Source organism: Zalophus californianus, chromosome 16, assembly GCF_009762305.2.
Source record: "Zalophus californianus isolate mZalCal1 chromosome 16, mZalCal1.pri.v2, whole genome shotgun sequence".
Lineage (NCBI taxonomy): Eukaryota > Metazoa > Chordata > Mammalia > Carnivora > Otariidae > Zalophus > Zalophus californianus.
In genome coordinates this window covers 42404085-42418298 of record NC_045610.1, presented here as the reverse complement: position 1 = coordinate 42418298, position 14214 = coordinate 42404085, and the positions used below count along the sequence as shown (strand labels likewise).

Sequence of the window (14214 nt, the reverse complement as noted above, 5' to 3'; positions counted from 1 at the left end):
AATGGTCCAGGAGACCAAAAAAAAAGGAGAAGAAGAAGAGAACATCAGCACCAAAAATGCTGGCCTTGGCTTTTGCTAAGGAAAGGGATTTTTGTGCTCTCCATTCCTAGCCACGGCCTAGCCAGGGAAATAAGTGCCTTTGGCACATCAGTCCCCAAGCGGCTGTGTCTTGGCCAAGAAGTGCCTGTCACGGTGCACAGAAGCCCCAAGATTTCCTCCTTGGGCTCCATCACCATTGCCTGTTGACTTGCTCATCCTGGCCTTGTAACCGGAATCCCTGCCTCCTGGTGCAAGCAGACGCCCTCCCCGTGGCCTTCCGGTTTTCTCTCTTGCCTTCCAGAGGGTGCCAACAAAGGGCTATCTTGGTCAAGATAATTGATGCTGAGCCTCCCCATGGAACTGGGACCGATCACATTTCTTAAAAAGCCTCCTTCTGCCTCTGCCTGGGTCTGTGGGGGCCAAAGATAGAGCCCTTGGGCCATTTGTTGGTGGGGTAACAAATGAACTTGGCCGGAGAAAGGGACTTGGCTGGGCTCAGCCCTGCAGAGGGCTCAGAGCTGTCGTTTTCTTTGTGACGCTGGTCCACAGTTTGTTTTTGAGAAAGCCCAGGGGGCCCAAGGAGGTAAAGATTCCAAGCTGGAGCTCATTTTGATATCTGAAAACCACAGCCGCCTGCACGTGGGAGGGGCTGGAGGGCAGGCTTGCCTCACACACCCGCCTCCCTCTAGGTCACCTGGGAGCACCAGCAGCAATTTGGGAGTTTGCTGTGCCTGGGAAGTCTTTGGGGAGGGCTTGCTGTGAGCACACCCCGTTCCCTCCCCCTGGGTTTGAGAGAAACATGGGACCAGCCCTGCCCCAGCCTGTCCTCATTGGTTGGCATCAGGCAGAGGGGGCTTTAAAAAGGCAAACGTGTCCCAGGCTGGAGGTCGGAGCCTGTGCTACTGGAAGGCTGGGTGCCCTCCTCTGGCTGGCACCATGCAGCTTTCTCTTGCCCTGTGTCTTGTCTGCCTGCTGGTGCATGCAGCCTTCCGTGTGGGGGCCGGCCAGGGGTGGCAGGCCTTCAAGAACGATGCCACAGAGATCATCCCCGAGCTGCGCGAGTACCCCGAGCCTCCGCCGGAGCTGGAGAACAACAAGACCATGAACCGGGCGGAGAACGGAGGGAGGCCCCCTCACCATCCCTTTGAGACCAAAGGTATGCTGGAGAGGAGGGCATTTTTCACACGAGGGGCCTGGAAGGTTCTCTCTGGGAGGTTGTGAAGACTGGGGTGGCCCGTCCGCCGCTGTCAGCTCTAACGGAGGGACAGCCTTGCCTGGAGGCAGGGGGAGGGTGGCAAGCCAGAATAGCCTTGGTGATCCAGCGTGGGGGCATGAGGCTGGTGGGGGTGCTGGCAGCAGGAGCCTGGGGCAGGAAGGAGGCAGAGGTGGTGAGGATACAACCCTGGGACAGGCTCAGAGCCTCAGAAAGGAGACAGTTTCCAAGAATCCCCTCCTGAGAATATAGGAGACAGGCCCGGCAGCTGGCATCCCTGGACAGGGGACCAGACAAGGGAGCCTCCTATCTGTGAGCACCTGCTGGAGGTAGACGCTCTACCCAGGCTGTACCTGAGGGATCCGCCGCAGGGGAGCCCCAGGAGGTGCACTCCCAGTTGGAAAGTGAAGAAATCTCCAGACACTAAGTAACTTGGTAGGGAGCAGAAGAGCTGAGATTTGACCCCAGTCTGATCCCATTCCAAGACAGCCCTGGTGGGGGAATGTGTGGGGGGTGCTGGGGACTGAGAGCCAGAGCAAGTCCCCACAAATCAGCGGGAAGGGGACACTCCCACTGCCCCGAGTCTTCCCAGTGAGCTGACACTTGAAGGCATGGAAGTTGTAGGCAGAGTATTAGCATCCGACCTGGGTAGCAACTTGGGTCCAGGCCCTGGAGGGTAGGTAGCATCCTCTGTGCAGGGAGTGGACACAGGTGGCCCCATCTGTCCCCAGGTCCCCACCCGAGACCCAGGCTTGCCTCCCTACTAGGGAGGGAGCCCGACCCTCGTGACAAGGCGAGGGCCGTGGTGGAGGGCACATCTGGGCTCCTGGTCAGGTGTGCACGGAGAAGCCTAGGGGCCAGTGTGCACAGCTGGCCCGGCAGCGGGCAGGAAAGGCTGGGGGTGGGGCCGGAATGACACTTCAGAGGGAGGGCCTCACTGCCCTCCAGTCATTGTCTGGGTGGGAGAGGAGTCCCCTGCCCAGGCCCCCTCATCCCCTCCCTCCCTGCCCCACAACCAGCTGGGAATGTGGGGCTCGGCAAAGGGGGCAGCCTCACAGGAGGCCTGGGACCTCAAGTCTTCAAAAAGGGAGGGCAGGAGAACACCACCCTGCCATTCCCCCCAGGCAAGGTCGATTAAGCTCAAGGGACTGCTTCCTGGGCTCTATGGGGCCCAAGTACAAAATATCCACTTCCCGAGGCTCCCATGAGAGGCCACAGGCCCCAAGGAAGCTGTGAGCTCAAAACAAAGTCCCTTCTGTAGAGGAAGTGCCTGACCTGGGGGCACTATTCTTGGAAAGCCCAAAAAGCCTCCTTGCCTGGGCAAACAGGCCGCCTCCACACACTACCCCTGCAGCCTGGGAGCCGGGGTGAGGATGCCAAGCCAGCCCAGAAACCAGGTCAGCCACTGGAGGAAGGCAAACCCACATCTCCCCTGCTATGCTTGTTCTCCAGGGCCTGGGGAGTGGAGGCCTGGCCTGTTCTGCCCTCTCTCGGCTTTTGGTCTCAGGACTGTTGTTCATCTCCTTGGGTGACGGACAGGTGCTCACACGAGGACCAGCTGTTTAAAAAGCTCCCACCTGTTTAAGCCCACAGTAGGAGAGTTGATCGCGGTGTCTTCAGGGGACCAAGCCAGGCCTCAGAGCCCAATCCCCCCCCACCCCAACCCAGGAGCAAGGCTGGGTCACCATCTGGGATCCATTAAAACGGCACAAAACAAGAGATGTGCCCAGCAGCATGCCTGGTACACAGCAGGTGCTTAATAAGTGTTTGTGGCAGTTGAACCTGTAGGTTTTCAGGCAGAGCTCCATCCCCTCTGGTAGGGAAGTAACTGCAGTAAGAGGCAGCCCTTTGCCCCCACCCCCAGTGCAGCCTCCCACAAGGGTGCTCAGGCACACAGCGTCCACCCTTAGAGGAACCCAGAGGCGCCGGGGCCCCAGGAAAGTGGAGTGAGGATGCGCAGCTCTGCCTTTTGGGCAAGTACTTTCCCCCCTCTAGGCCTCCTGGTCCTCAGGGATGATGAGGGGGTTGGACAAGCAGCGTTTGGCTCTTTTCAAGTCTAATGACTTCTCCTCCCCACCTCCGCTTCCATCTCTCTCCTCCGCGGCAGCTGCCCTGATTTATTACCTTCAATTAACCCCTACTCCTTTCTCCATCCCTCGCCATCCCTCCCAAGTGGCTGGAAAAAGACTTTAGGGGAAGCCAAGGCCATGCAAAGGGTGTGGCAAGTACCTACTCTGCCTAGACCAGGCACTCTGTTACACAGATGTAAGTTATATGGGGGAGAAAAAGCCCCCCTTGGAGAAGAAGAAGAACACATAACAGCCTATACTTCCAGCTCTTATTATGTGCTCATTGTGTCCCCTGCATTATGGCTGCAATGGATTCACTCACTAACTCCTTAGGACAACGCATTTTACAGATAGGAAGCACAGAGAGGTTAAATGACTTGCCCAAGATCAAAGTTTTAGGGGGAAAGGGTGGGCCAGAGGTCTTTCCTCTCGCACCAGAATACCTGGGCGCTTCCCGGAAGAGATACCCAGGGGCAAACGCGTCTGGAAAGCGGCAGGTTTGGAAAAGGCCGGGGCGTGGGTTGGTGGCGTGCAGGGAGCCGGGCTGGTCTCAACGCGCCCTCTCTCCGCAGACGTGTCCGAGTTCAGCTGCCGCGAACTGCACTTCACCCGCTACGTGACGGACGGGCCCTGCCGCAGCGCCAAGCCGGTCACCGAGCTGGTGTGCTCGGGTCAGTGCGGCCCGGCGCGCCTGCTGCCCAACGCCATCGGCCGCGGCAAGTGGTGGCGCCCGAGCGGGCCCGACTTCCGCTGCATCCCCGACCGCTACCGCGCGCAGCGGGTGCAGCTGTTGTGCCCCGGGGGCGCGGCGCCGCGCGCGCGCAAAGTGCGCCTGGTGGCCTCCTGCAAGTGCAAGCGCCTCACCCGTTCCCACAACCAGTCCGAGCTCAAGGACTTCGGGCCCGAGGCCGCGCGGCCGCAGAAGGGCCGAAAGCCGCGGCCCCGCGCCCGGGGCGCCAAAACCAACCAGGCCGAGCTGGAGAACGCCTATTAGAGGCCGCCCGCCGCGCCGCGCTCCCCGACCCGCGCCCCGGCCCAGGCGCCCGGGGTTCTGCCCTCGGCGCGCGGTCTGATTGTTTGTATCTCATTGTAAATGTCTGCAACCCCGGGCAGGGGGCTGAGACCTTCCGGGCTTCCGCAGGAGGCAGCCAGGCCCTGCGGATCCCGGGGCGGGGAGGGCCAGAAGAGCCCCCGTCCCCACTCTCCCGCGTCCGAGGGGGTCCCGCAGGGCAGGGGAGGGCGCTGAGAGTCACACACACTGAGCCACGCAGCCCCGCCCACCGGGGCCGCCCACCTTTGCTGGTCCCACTTCAGAGGGAGGCAGGAAAGCAAGCCTTTCACCGCCCAGGGGTTCTAAGGGAGCGCTGGGGAATGAGAAAAGTCCGGGGACTGGTTAAGAAAGTTCGATAAGATTCCTCCCCCACTCCTCTGCCCCTCATAAAGCCTTTAGTGCCTTGTTGTGCCAAGAACACAGGACTGGGGTCCGCAGATAGGGTTCCCAGTCCGGACTCTGCCACTAACTTGCTGGATGACCTTGGACCACACTCTTCTCTTTCTGTCCCGAGTCTGTCCTCAATTTCCTCTTTGGAAAATGAAGGTGGGGCTGGGATTTGTATCTCGAGGAATCTACTGTCACATGATTCCAAGGCCTTGGGTGCCTTTTGAATGGGCAAAGGAGAGAGAGAGAGGTTGGATTGGATTACCGCCATGGTCACCTCCAGAATTCAGAGTTGTAATCCTCTGATCTGACAACCAAAGATGAAAAACAAGTGTGGTGTTGGGGGAGGGGGGGAGTCTTTTTTATGGCTGACAAAACCGTGGAAGAAGCTGTGTTCTTTCCAGTCTGGCCTCCCCAGATGTTTCCCTACCTCGACCCCTCCACCTCAAAGGATGCAGAAACAAATCCACCAGTTGGGATAGAGAAGGAGAAGGTCCCAAGGCTGGGGCGGGAGGGGAGGACGGGGGGAAGGGCAGGGAGTAGAGCTCGGACAGAAATCACCGCCCCCCCATTCCGAAAGAACAGCACCCCCCACCACGGCCATATTTTAAAGTCACCTTCTGCAGAGAAGCTCAAGGTCCCAGGACACCGGGCTTGCAGGCCCAAGGGAGAAGCCAGCACCCATTCAAAGACCAGCAGATCCCTTTGCAGGCACCTCCTCCTGCCTACCACTTACAGACACGATTCTGTCTAGAAGCTAGCTTCTTACTGCTGTTACCTGTGACGGCGCACCTTACGTTAAAATACTACTACTTGGGGAAAAATTACAAGTGCTGTATATATGCTGAGAAAACCGCAAGACCAGTTAGCTGTCATCCAAAAATCTTTCTGAAAGTCATTTCCAGACATCTCTTACTTTCTGTGTAGTTTTTAATTGTTAAAAGCAAAAAAAGAAACTTTTTTTTTTTTTTAAACAGAAGCACATACCACGTGAAAGCCTGCCGGGCTGGCCATTTTTGCAATCCTTTCATGTGGGGTTTGTCCACAAGAATGAGAGTCGTGGTTCTTAAAAAGAGTTAAGTTACCTATTTATTTTCTCACTTAAGTTATTTATGCAAAAGTTTTTTCTTGTAGAGAAATGACAACGTTAATATTGCTTTATGAAATACCAGTCTGTTCTTTCCGAGTCCAGAGGCATTGTTAATAAAGACAATGAATCATTTCCGAGAGGATGTGGTCTCATTTTGTCAACCACACACAGTCATTCTGTCCAAGTTAACATCCTTCTCTTGGTCACTAGGACCTCGACCTTGGAGACACCTTTGACTGGGCCGCGGGGGGCCCTTGTGGCAATTATGTCGTCCCTTTGAGAGTCCTGTCTGTCCCTTCCTTTCCAAACCTAGACCTCATTCCTTCGCCACAGCGACTGTCATAACTTCAGCCTGGTCTCCATCAAGCAGCCTGCCCTCCACATTGTCTTCCAGAAACACCCTTCTCATCATGCCACACCCCTGCTCGCAATCCTTCCGTAGCTCCTCCTGGCCCAGGATTGAGTTCTGGCTTCTCATCCTGACGCGAGAGGCCTTCCCCTGCTTGCTTCCCAGCCCCCACCCACACCCCGCTCTACCAAATTTCCTTCCTGATGCCCAAGGGGCCACGCTCTCCTGCGACACTCGTCCCTGCCTTAGTTTACCCCCACGCCTACAGACTCAGATGCTGAGCCCCCAGGATGCTCCCTCCGTGCCTCCTCAAAGCCTGTTCATCCTTCAGGTCTCAGCCAAGTGTCACCTCCCCTTACCAACCAAACCAGGCTTTATCTTTCATGAGCAAGGCCCTATTCCTCCGGAGAGCTCACCTTCGTAGTGATGCAATGCTAGATTCATTCACGTAAGCGTTTGATGAGTCTCTCCCCTCGCCCTGACTCTAAGACCCAGGAAAACAGGGACTCTTGGTCTATCGCCACTCACCAGGGCACCCCCAGTACCCAGCATACAGCAGGTGCCTAAGGCGCATTGTGGTCGCATCGCTGTTCAATGTATTCAGGATTTCTTCTCCCATGAGGTTAGGTGGCTGGAATGGACTGGGATGCATGGACGATGGTACAACGACTTCTGCTCTTGCTTTAGGGTTCATGTTCCTTGTCACCTCGGAGCTTGAACCTTCCAGGGATGTTGCAATCCCCTCTGAGCTCTCCTGAGATGCCCCAGCCCCTTTGTCCGTGCCACGACCTTGGTTTCTGATTCTATGTCTTCCATTCAGTGTTCGTTCGTGGATCGTGTGTCTCACCTGGCCAAGCCCTGCTTAGTGCTGAGACTGACACAAGCCACGTACAACTCAGTTCCAGCTCCCACGGGGCTCTGTCACGTGTTTGCCCAAAAGTGAATTGTATGCCTCCCCGGTGAAAATGTAAGGTCATGAACAGGGTCAATGTCTTGTCCTTCTCTTGGTCTTGTCTCACCAAGGTGTCTCACGGCTGACATGCAAGGAATACTCTTCAATCGCCACAGGGAGAGATGAGTCAAAGCTTTGAATCCAGTCCAGCCCCTCTTGGGGTAACCCCACCCCAAAGCCCTCCCCAGCCCCGAAGCCTTTTCACTTTAACTCCCAATGAATCCTCCTAAATTCCTTATCATCACCAGCAAGTTTCTGATAGTTGTCAGTGGGTGTTGTGTCTCTAGGCCCCGAGGAGGCCCCAGCGAAAGCCTTCAGGGAACCCACGCACCGAGAGGAGTGTCTCAGAGCTGGGAATGAGAACAGGTAGGAAATGGATACATGGTCCCGGCCCCAGAGGCCATGTGGTACAAAGGATGGGGACATGGGCTCTGGAGCCAGGCTTGTGTTTGGATCTAAGGAAACTGGGGCACCCAGGGGTTAGATGTTCGCCCACAGCCCGATGTGGGATCAATTCCTGCTCTGATGCTCACTCAAGCTGCTCAGAACCTGGTGGGCACGTGGGCAAGTCATCAGGCCACATTGTCTGTACAGTGTTAAGGGATCGAGCACAGGAGTAATTCACTTTGTGGTAGGAATGAGGGAAAACTCTTCGGGAAGGTTTCACAGAGGTGGGTGTTGCTTAGAAGTTCTCCTGGTGGAGAAGGTGGCACAGGGTTCTAAGCAGGGGGTGTGGCCCAAGCAAGGGCACTGGGGCTGAAGGTGCACGGCTGTGTTCATGGGGGCATGAGACTCGATCGGCTGCATTCCTCAACATGTACTGAGTCCTCACCATGTGCCAGGCAGCATAGGGGGGTGGGGAACTGGGCATCCCAAACAATGCCCAACCCCAGGTACACCTAGGGTCTACTTTCTGGGACCCCAAGACCCAGGAGGGATCAGCCCAGTCTATAATCCCATTACCACGAGGGGAAAAAAACCCAAAGCCTAAATTGTAGGTCGGGCTAGGGGTTATTTATGGAAAGTTATATTCTACCTACATGGGGTCTATGAGCCTGGCGCCGATCAGAAACAGAACAGACAACAGGCTCAGCTGGGAGGGGTGGCATTCTGCTGTGGGGAGCTCATGTTCTGGTGGCTCAGCCAGACGTGGGGTTTGTATTAATAGTCTTGAGAGTCAGACAGACAGAGGAGCAGAGAGAAACAGGTTTCTCTCTCTCTTACACACACACACACACACACACACACACATACACACACACACTCCATCAGACTCTACCTATACTCCAAGTACAGATCAGGCCACCTCTGCACAAGGAGGTAGAGCGAAAGAAATTCAAAGAGGCCACAGGAACCCAAACTTCCCCTGCCTGTCCTCGAGCAGGCAGGACTTGGGCAGCTGGGGAGGGGGACAGCTCACACACCAAGCTCAGAGTCACTGCCACTGGAAACTGGTGCCACCCGCCCCCCTCCCACCTGTTCCCTGACACAGGCCTGCCCTCGTTCCTGATCATTGGTTCTAGCTCTGGGGGCCTGCGTAAACTTTCCTGCCTGCCCCACCCCGACCTCCACGTTCCTGGAGTGCATCCTCTGCCTTCTCCCGTGTCCAAGGGCAGGCGAAAGCTCAGGCTTCCGGCACTCTGCCCAGGGGTTGAAGTTCCTTTCATTGCTAGAGGGACAGGAAGCAGGAAGATTGTCACTCTTAATTCATGCAACCGGGCGCCTAATTTGCCCAGACACTGACACCTATTGGCCCAGAGAAATTATTAACAGCTCCCACTTTTCCTCTCAAAAGTATCCCGTTCAAGCAATAAATCACATGGTTATTGCAGCTGCAAGAATGAGAGATACAGCTTTTATGTGGAATGGCTGGGACTCAGATGCTGAGCCCCCGGGATGCTCCCTCCGTGCCTCCTCAAAGCCTGTTCATCCTTCAGGTCTCAGCCAAGTGTCACCTCCCCTTACCAACCAAACCAGGCTTTATCTTTCATGAGCAAGGCCCTATTCCTCCGGAGAGCTCACCTTCGTAGTGATGCAATGCTAGATTCATTCACGTAAGCGTTTGATGAGTCTCTCCCCTCGCCCTGACTCTAAGACCCAGGAAAACAGGGACTCTTGGTCTATCGCCACTCACCAGGGCACCCCCAGTACCCAGCATACAGCAGGTGCCTAAGGCGCATTGTGGTCGCATCGCTGTTCAATGTATTCAGGATTTCTTCTCCCATGAGATTAGGTGGCTGGAATGGACTGGGATGCATGGACGATGGTGGGAAGAGGGAGGGGAATATCTGGCTTCTAACAAAAGAAGCTGTTCTCCTGGGTCCTTATAGCTTGGGTCTCTGAGGTTAAGACACAGCTCCTACCCTCAAGCAGTTTGTAATCTTGCTGGGGAGTCAAGTGGAAAATACCACTGTGGAGTATGTGATCATTTGCCACCAGAGTGATGGAGACCTGAGGCGGGGTGGGGCTTCTGGGGAACAAGGTAGTGGTGGGGTCCGGCTGAGCTGAGCTTTGCAGGCTCCAGGACGAAGAGGGGCAGTGGAGGAAAAGGAGCAAGGGAGGGGTGCACACCAGGTGGGCTGGGGCGATGCTGGCCTGGGACCTGGCACATAGCTGGCTCTCCCTATCCAAGTTTATTACACAAAGAAGCCGAAGCCAGGAAGGAGAGAGGAGTGGGGGTGGGGCAGAGTCAGATACTGTGGATCAGGGCAGCGGGGAGGAGGCATCCGGTAGCAAGAAGAAAGGGGCTGAGTGCCTACAATGGCAGCACTAACTCCTATGAGAAAGGCAAGAAGCTGGGTCCTGGGTGCTAAAGGATACCCTGAATGACCTTCTATGCTCTGTGACCTGGCAGCCCTACCTTTCTTACAATCTTCCCTCAATTCCCAACTTCCCTACAGTCATCTGAGGTGCCTGAGCCTGGATCCTGCCCACAGAGAAGGCCCACGCTGCTGGGGGGCAGCTGCAGGTGGGAGAGAGGTACCCACGAGGGGGGATGGGCAACGGACACGAGGAGAAGAGCCACGGACCTCACCTGCCTGACAGCTTCCTGAGGACTGACCCTGCCAGCAGGTTTGAGATGGGGGCAGGAGAGGAAGTTGGGGAACGGAGAAGGTAGGCATGGAGAGGAAACGAGGGGTGCTCAATTCATGTGTCCTGCTAATACAGACAGAATGTCCGCTATGTGCCAGGCACCGCCCTAGGCTCTGGGCATGTGGCTGTGATGATGGGGCCTCATGAAGCTCTTGGTCTAGGACCCACAGGGAGATGGATGCTGGATAACAAAGAAATGCACAGCATAATGCCCAGGAATGAAAAGTTCTGGAAAAAAATACAGCTGGTAAGCAGATAGAGAGCCTTGGAGGTGGCCAGGCCGGGCCTCTCTGAGGAAGTGGCACTTGAGCTGAGACCTAAATGCAGGGAGGAAGTGAGCCACAGAAGGACCCAGAGGACGCATGTGCTAGAGAGGGGACAACAAGTGCAAAGGCTCTGACAGTATGTAGGGGGTGGTGAAGGGACACCACTAATTGCCTTTGGGTGCCTTTCAGGCGTCTCCAGGCCAAGCCTATTAACCCGTGATCTGGAAACCAGCATGATAATTATAATTATAGTGGGGAGGTGTGTGTGTTTGCGTGCACGCGCATGTGTGCACGTGTAAAAGAGGGTGAGTCTCTCTTTGCATGTTCTCCTGGCTCTGTATATTAAAGACCAAGTGATGGTCCCCAGAGAAGAATGACTTGCATATTATTGATTATGTAGCTATGGACGCCTTTGTTCTTAGAAAGCATGATAAGTTTGTTTAAGTAAGGCTGTGGGCATCGGGCAGATATATTCCTTCTAGGATACGCCTAAGTCATGAAATTCATATGTAATTGCAGAAAAGTCACAGTTTTCCTTTACTGGATGCCCACAAAATCCAGGCTGGGGTGGAAGCAAGGATTAGCTTGGCCCAGGAAAGCACAAACAGAAACGTATTCTTTCCTAGGGGAACCCTCCTACACTGTTGGTAGGAATGCAAGCTGGTGCAACCACTCTGGAAAACAGTATGGAGGTTCCTCAAACAGTTGAAAATAGACCTACCCTACTATCCAGCAATTGCACTACTGGGTATTTACCCCAAAGATACAAATGTAGGGATCCGAAGGGGTACGTGCACCCCAATGTTTATAGCAGCAATGTCCACAATAGCCAAACTGTGGAAAGAGCCAAGATGTCCATCGACAGATGAATGGATAAAGAAGATGTTATATATATATATATATATATATATATATATATATATATATATACACACACACACACAATGGAATATTATGCAGCCATAAAAAGGAATGAGATCTTGCCATTTGCAACGACATGGATGGAACTGGAGGGTGTTATGCTGAATGAAATAAGTCAATCAGAGAAAGACATGTATCATATGACCTCGCTGATATGAGGAATTTTTAACCTCGGGAAACAAACTGAGGTTTGCTGGAGTGGTCGGGGGGTGGGAGGGATGGGGTGGCTGGGTGAGAGACTGGGGAGGGTATGTGCTATGGTGAGCGCTGTGAATTGTGCAAGACTGTTGAATCACAGATCTGTACCTCTGAAACAAATAATGCAATATATGTTAAGAAAAAAAAAAGAAGAAGAAGATAGCAGGAGGGGAAGAATGAAGGGGAGTAAGTTGGAGGGGGAGACGAACCATGAGAGACAATGGACTCTGAGAAACAAACTGAGGTTTCTAGAGGGGAGGGGGTTGGGGGGATGGGTTAGCCTGGTGATGGGTATTAAAGAGGGCACGTTCTGTGTGGAGCACTGGGTGTTATGCACAAACAATGAATCATGGAACACTACATCAAAAACTAATGATGTATGGTGATTAACATAACAATTAAAAAATTAAAAAAAAAAGAAAAGTATTCTTTTCCTGCCACGGCTCTAGCCGAGACACATAAATATATGTCGATGCACGTACATGTTTCTTGTATTCCCACTAGGTCAGAGGATGGAGATCTGAATGGTAAGTAGTTGTCTAAAAATGAATTCCTTCTGGAAAGATTCATTCTTACTTCTCTGAACTGTATAAGAACATTCCCATCACGGAGCACACTTAGGTCACAGAATCCACTGCAAATCCCTTTCCAGAAGATTCGCTTTCACCCTGCTCCTCGGTTTTGCACATGCAGTCACATGTGTATACACACACACACACACACACACACACACACACACACACACACCATCTCTACTCTGAGCATACAATGTCAAACGTTCCCAGGTATTCTAAGAGCCTCCTGTCTCTGCCCCTTGGTTAGCAGGTGTCCAGGAACAGTACTGGCATCCAGGGACTGTGAACCATGCTTCATGTCAGATCCAAACGGTGGCCTGGTCTGGACAAGACCGAGCCCCACATCTTCCAGGGACACCAGACAAGAGGCCAGAACTGCACATCAGCTCTGCCCAGGGCTAAAAGCGGCTCAAGAAGGTGGGGTGAAAAGATTTCCTTGTGCATTGCCCTTGGGGGCTCCCCAGATCTGCCCCCAGCTCTCCTCCATTAAGGAGGCAACAAGGCTGGCTTGGACTGCCTTCTCAGTCTCTCCTGTTTCCTCCTCGACAGCACCACCAGATGGATCTTTGGTTTTTTAAAAAACAAAGTTCAAGTTTTTTTAAATGCAGGGAATTTACTGTTTTAGCATTTTTGCTCCGTTACTTCTTTTCTTGTAAACACAAATAGAACATTCTAGATAAATTTCTCTTTGTATTTCTCCCCTTCCTCATGCCTTTCCCTCACTCTCCAGAAGCAACAATCCATGTTTCTATGCTTTTCTACATATATATGATTTATAATGATATACAGACGTGCGGTTTTAAATTTTACATGCATTTCACCATGCCATACATATTCTGAAACTCACCTTTTTTCTACTCAAAATCATGCTTTAAAAAAAAGAATTTATTTTTATTTATTTGAGAGAGAGCAAGAGCAAGAGATTTCACAGAGGGAGAAGAGGCAGAAGCAGACTCCCTTGCTGAGCAGGGACCTTGGGATCATGACCTGAGTTGAAGGTAGATGCTTAATGGACTGAGCCACCCAGGTGCCCCTCAAAGTTATGCTTTTAAGATCTGGTCATGCTGGATCATTTTAACTATTGAGCCCTATTACATTTTATGATTACACCACTTTTTGTTCATTTTTCTACCGCTGGACGTTTATTTTGTTTTTGGGGCTTTCACTATCATAAGCAATGCTGTAAAGAAGTTGCCTGCCTTAGTTTCCTGATAATGACATACGGTAGAGTTTTTTCAAGACAGGAAGGAGTGAGTGTTCTTTTTTTTAAAATTTTTTATTGTTATGTTAATCACCATACATTACATCATTAGTTTTTGATGTAGTGTTCCATGATTCATTGTTTGTGCATAACACCCAGTGCTCCACGCAGAACGTGCCTCTTTAATACCCATCACCAGGCTAACCCATCCCCCCACACCCCTCCCCTCTAGAACCCTGTTTGTTTCTCAGAGTCCATCGTCTCTCATGGTTCGTCTCCCCCTCCGATTTCCTCCCCTTCGTTCTTCCCCTCCTGCTATCTTCTTCTTTTTTTTTTTAACATATATTGCATTATTTGTTTCAGAGGTACAGATCTGTGATTCAACAGTCTTGCACAATTCACAGCGCTCACCATAGCACATACCCTCCCCAATGTCTATTACCCAGCCACCCCATACCTCCCACCCCACCCCCACTCCAACAACCCTCAGTTTGTTTCCTGAGATTAAGAATGCCTCATATCAGCGAGGTCATATGATACATGTCTTTCTCCGATTGACTTATTTCACTCAGCATAACACCCTCCAGTTCCATCCATGTCGTTGCAAATGGCAAGATCTCATTCCTCAGAAAGGAGTGAGTGTTCTAATACAAAAATCTAATCATATCACTTCCCTGCTCAAGATTCCTCCTCGGCTCCCTATTACCTAAAGGATAAACCCTGAACACCTTAGCTCACAAAGGTATGATTCTGTTCCTCCCTACCTGTCCAGTCACACCGTCGGCCACTGACCTCCTTAGCACTTTATTC

The 14214-nt window shown here is 52.9% G+C and overlaps 1 protein-coding gene across 1 annotated transcript; it reads left to right on the top strand.

Moving 5' to 3' along the window:
• The first annotated feature begins 967 nt into the window (after positions 1-967).
• Positions 968-5934, top strand: SOST (sclerostin). The gene is made up of 2 exons (XM_027567789.2): positions 968-1195; positions 3894-5934. Exons 1-2 carry the CDS (start codon positions 976-978, stop codon positions 4313-4315), a joined length of 642 nt encoding a protein of 213 aa, XP_027423590.1. The 5' UTR covers positions 968-975; the 3' UTR covers positions 4316-5934.
• The last annotated feature ends 8280 nt before the right edge of the window (positions 5935-14214 follow it).

Bases quoted from the DNA above. Each gene is read 5' to 3' on its own strand.
- SOST (XM_027567789.2), top strand. From the start codon at position 976: ATGCAGCTTTCTCTTGCCCTGTGTCTTGTCTGCCTGCTGGTGCATGCA. The intron at 1,196-3,893 runs GTATGCTGGAGA...CTCTCTCCGCAG, and splicing joins CCATCCCTTTGAGACCAAAG to ACGTGTCCGAGTTCAGCTGC.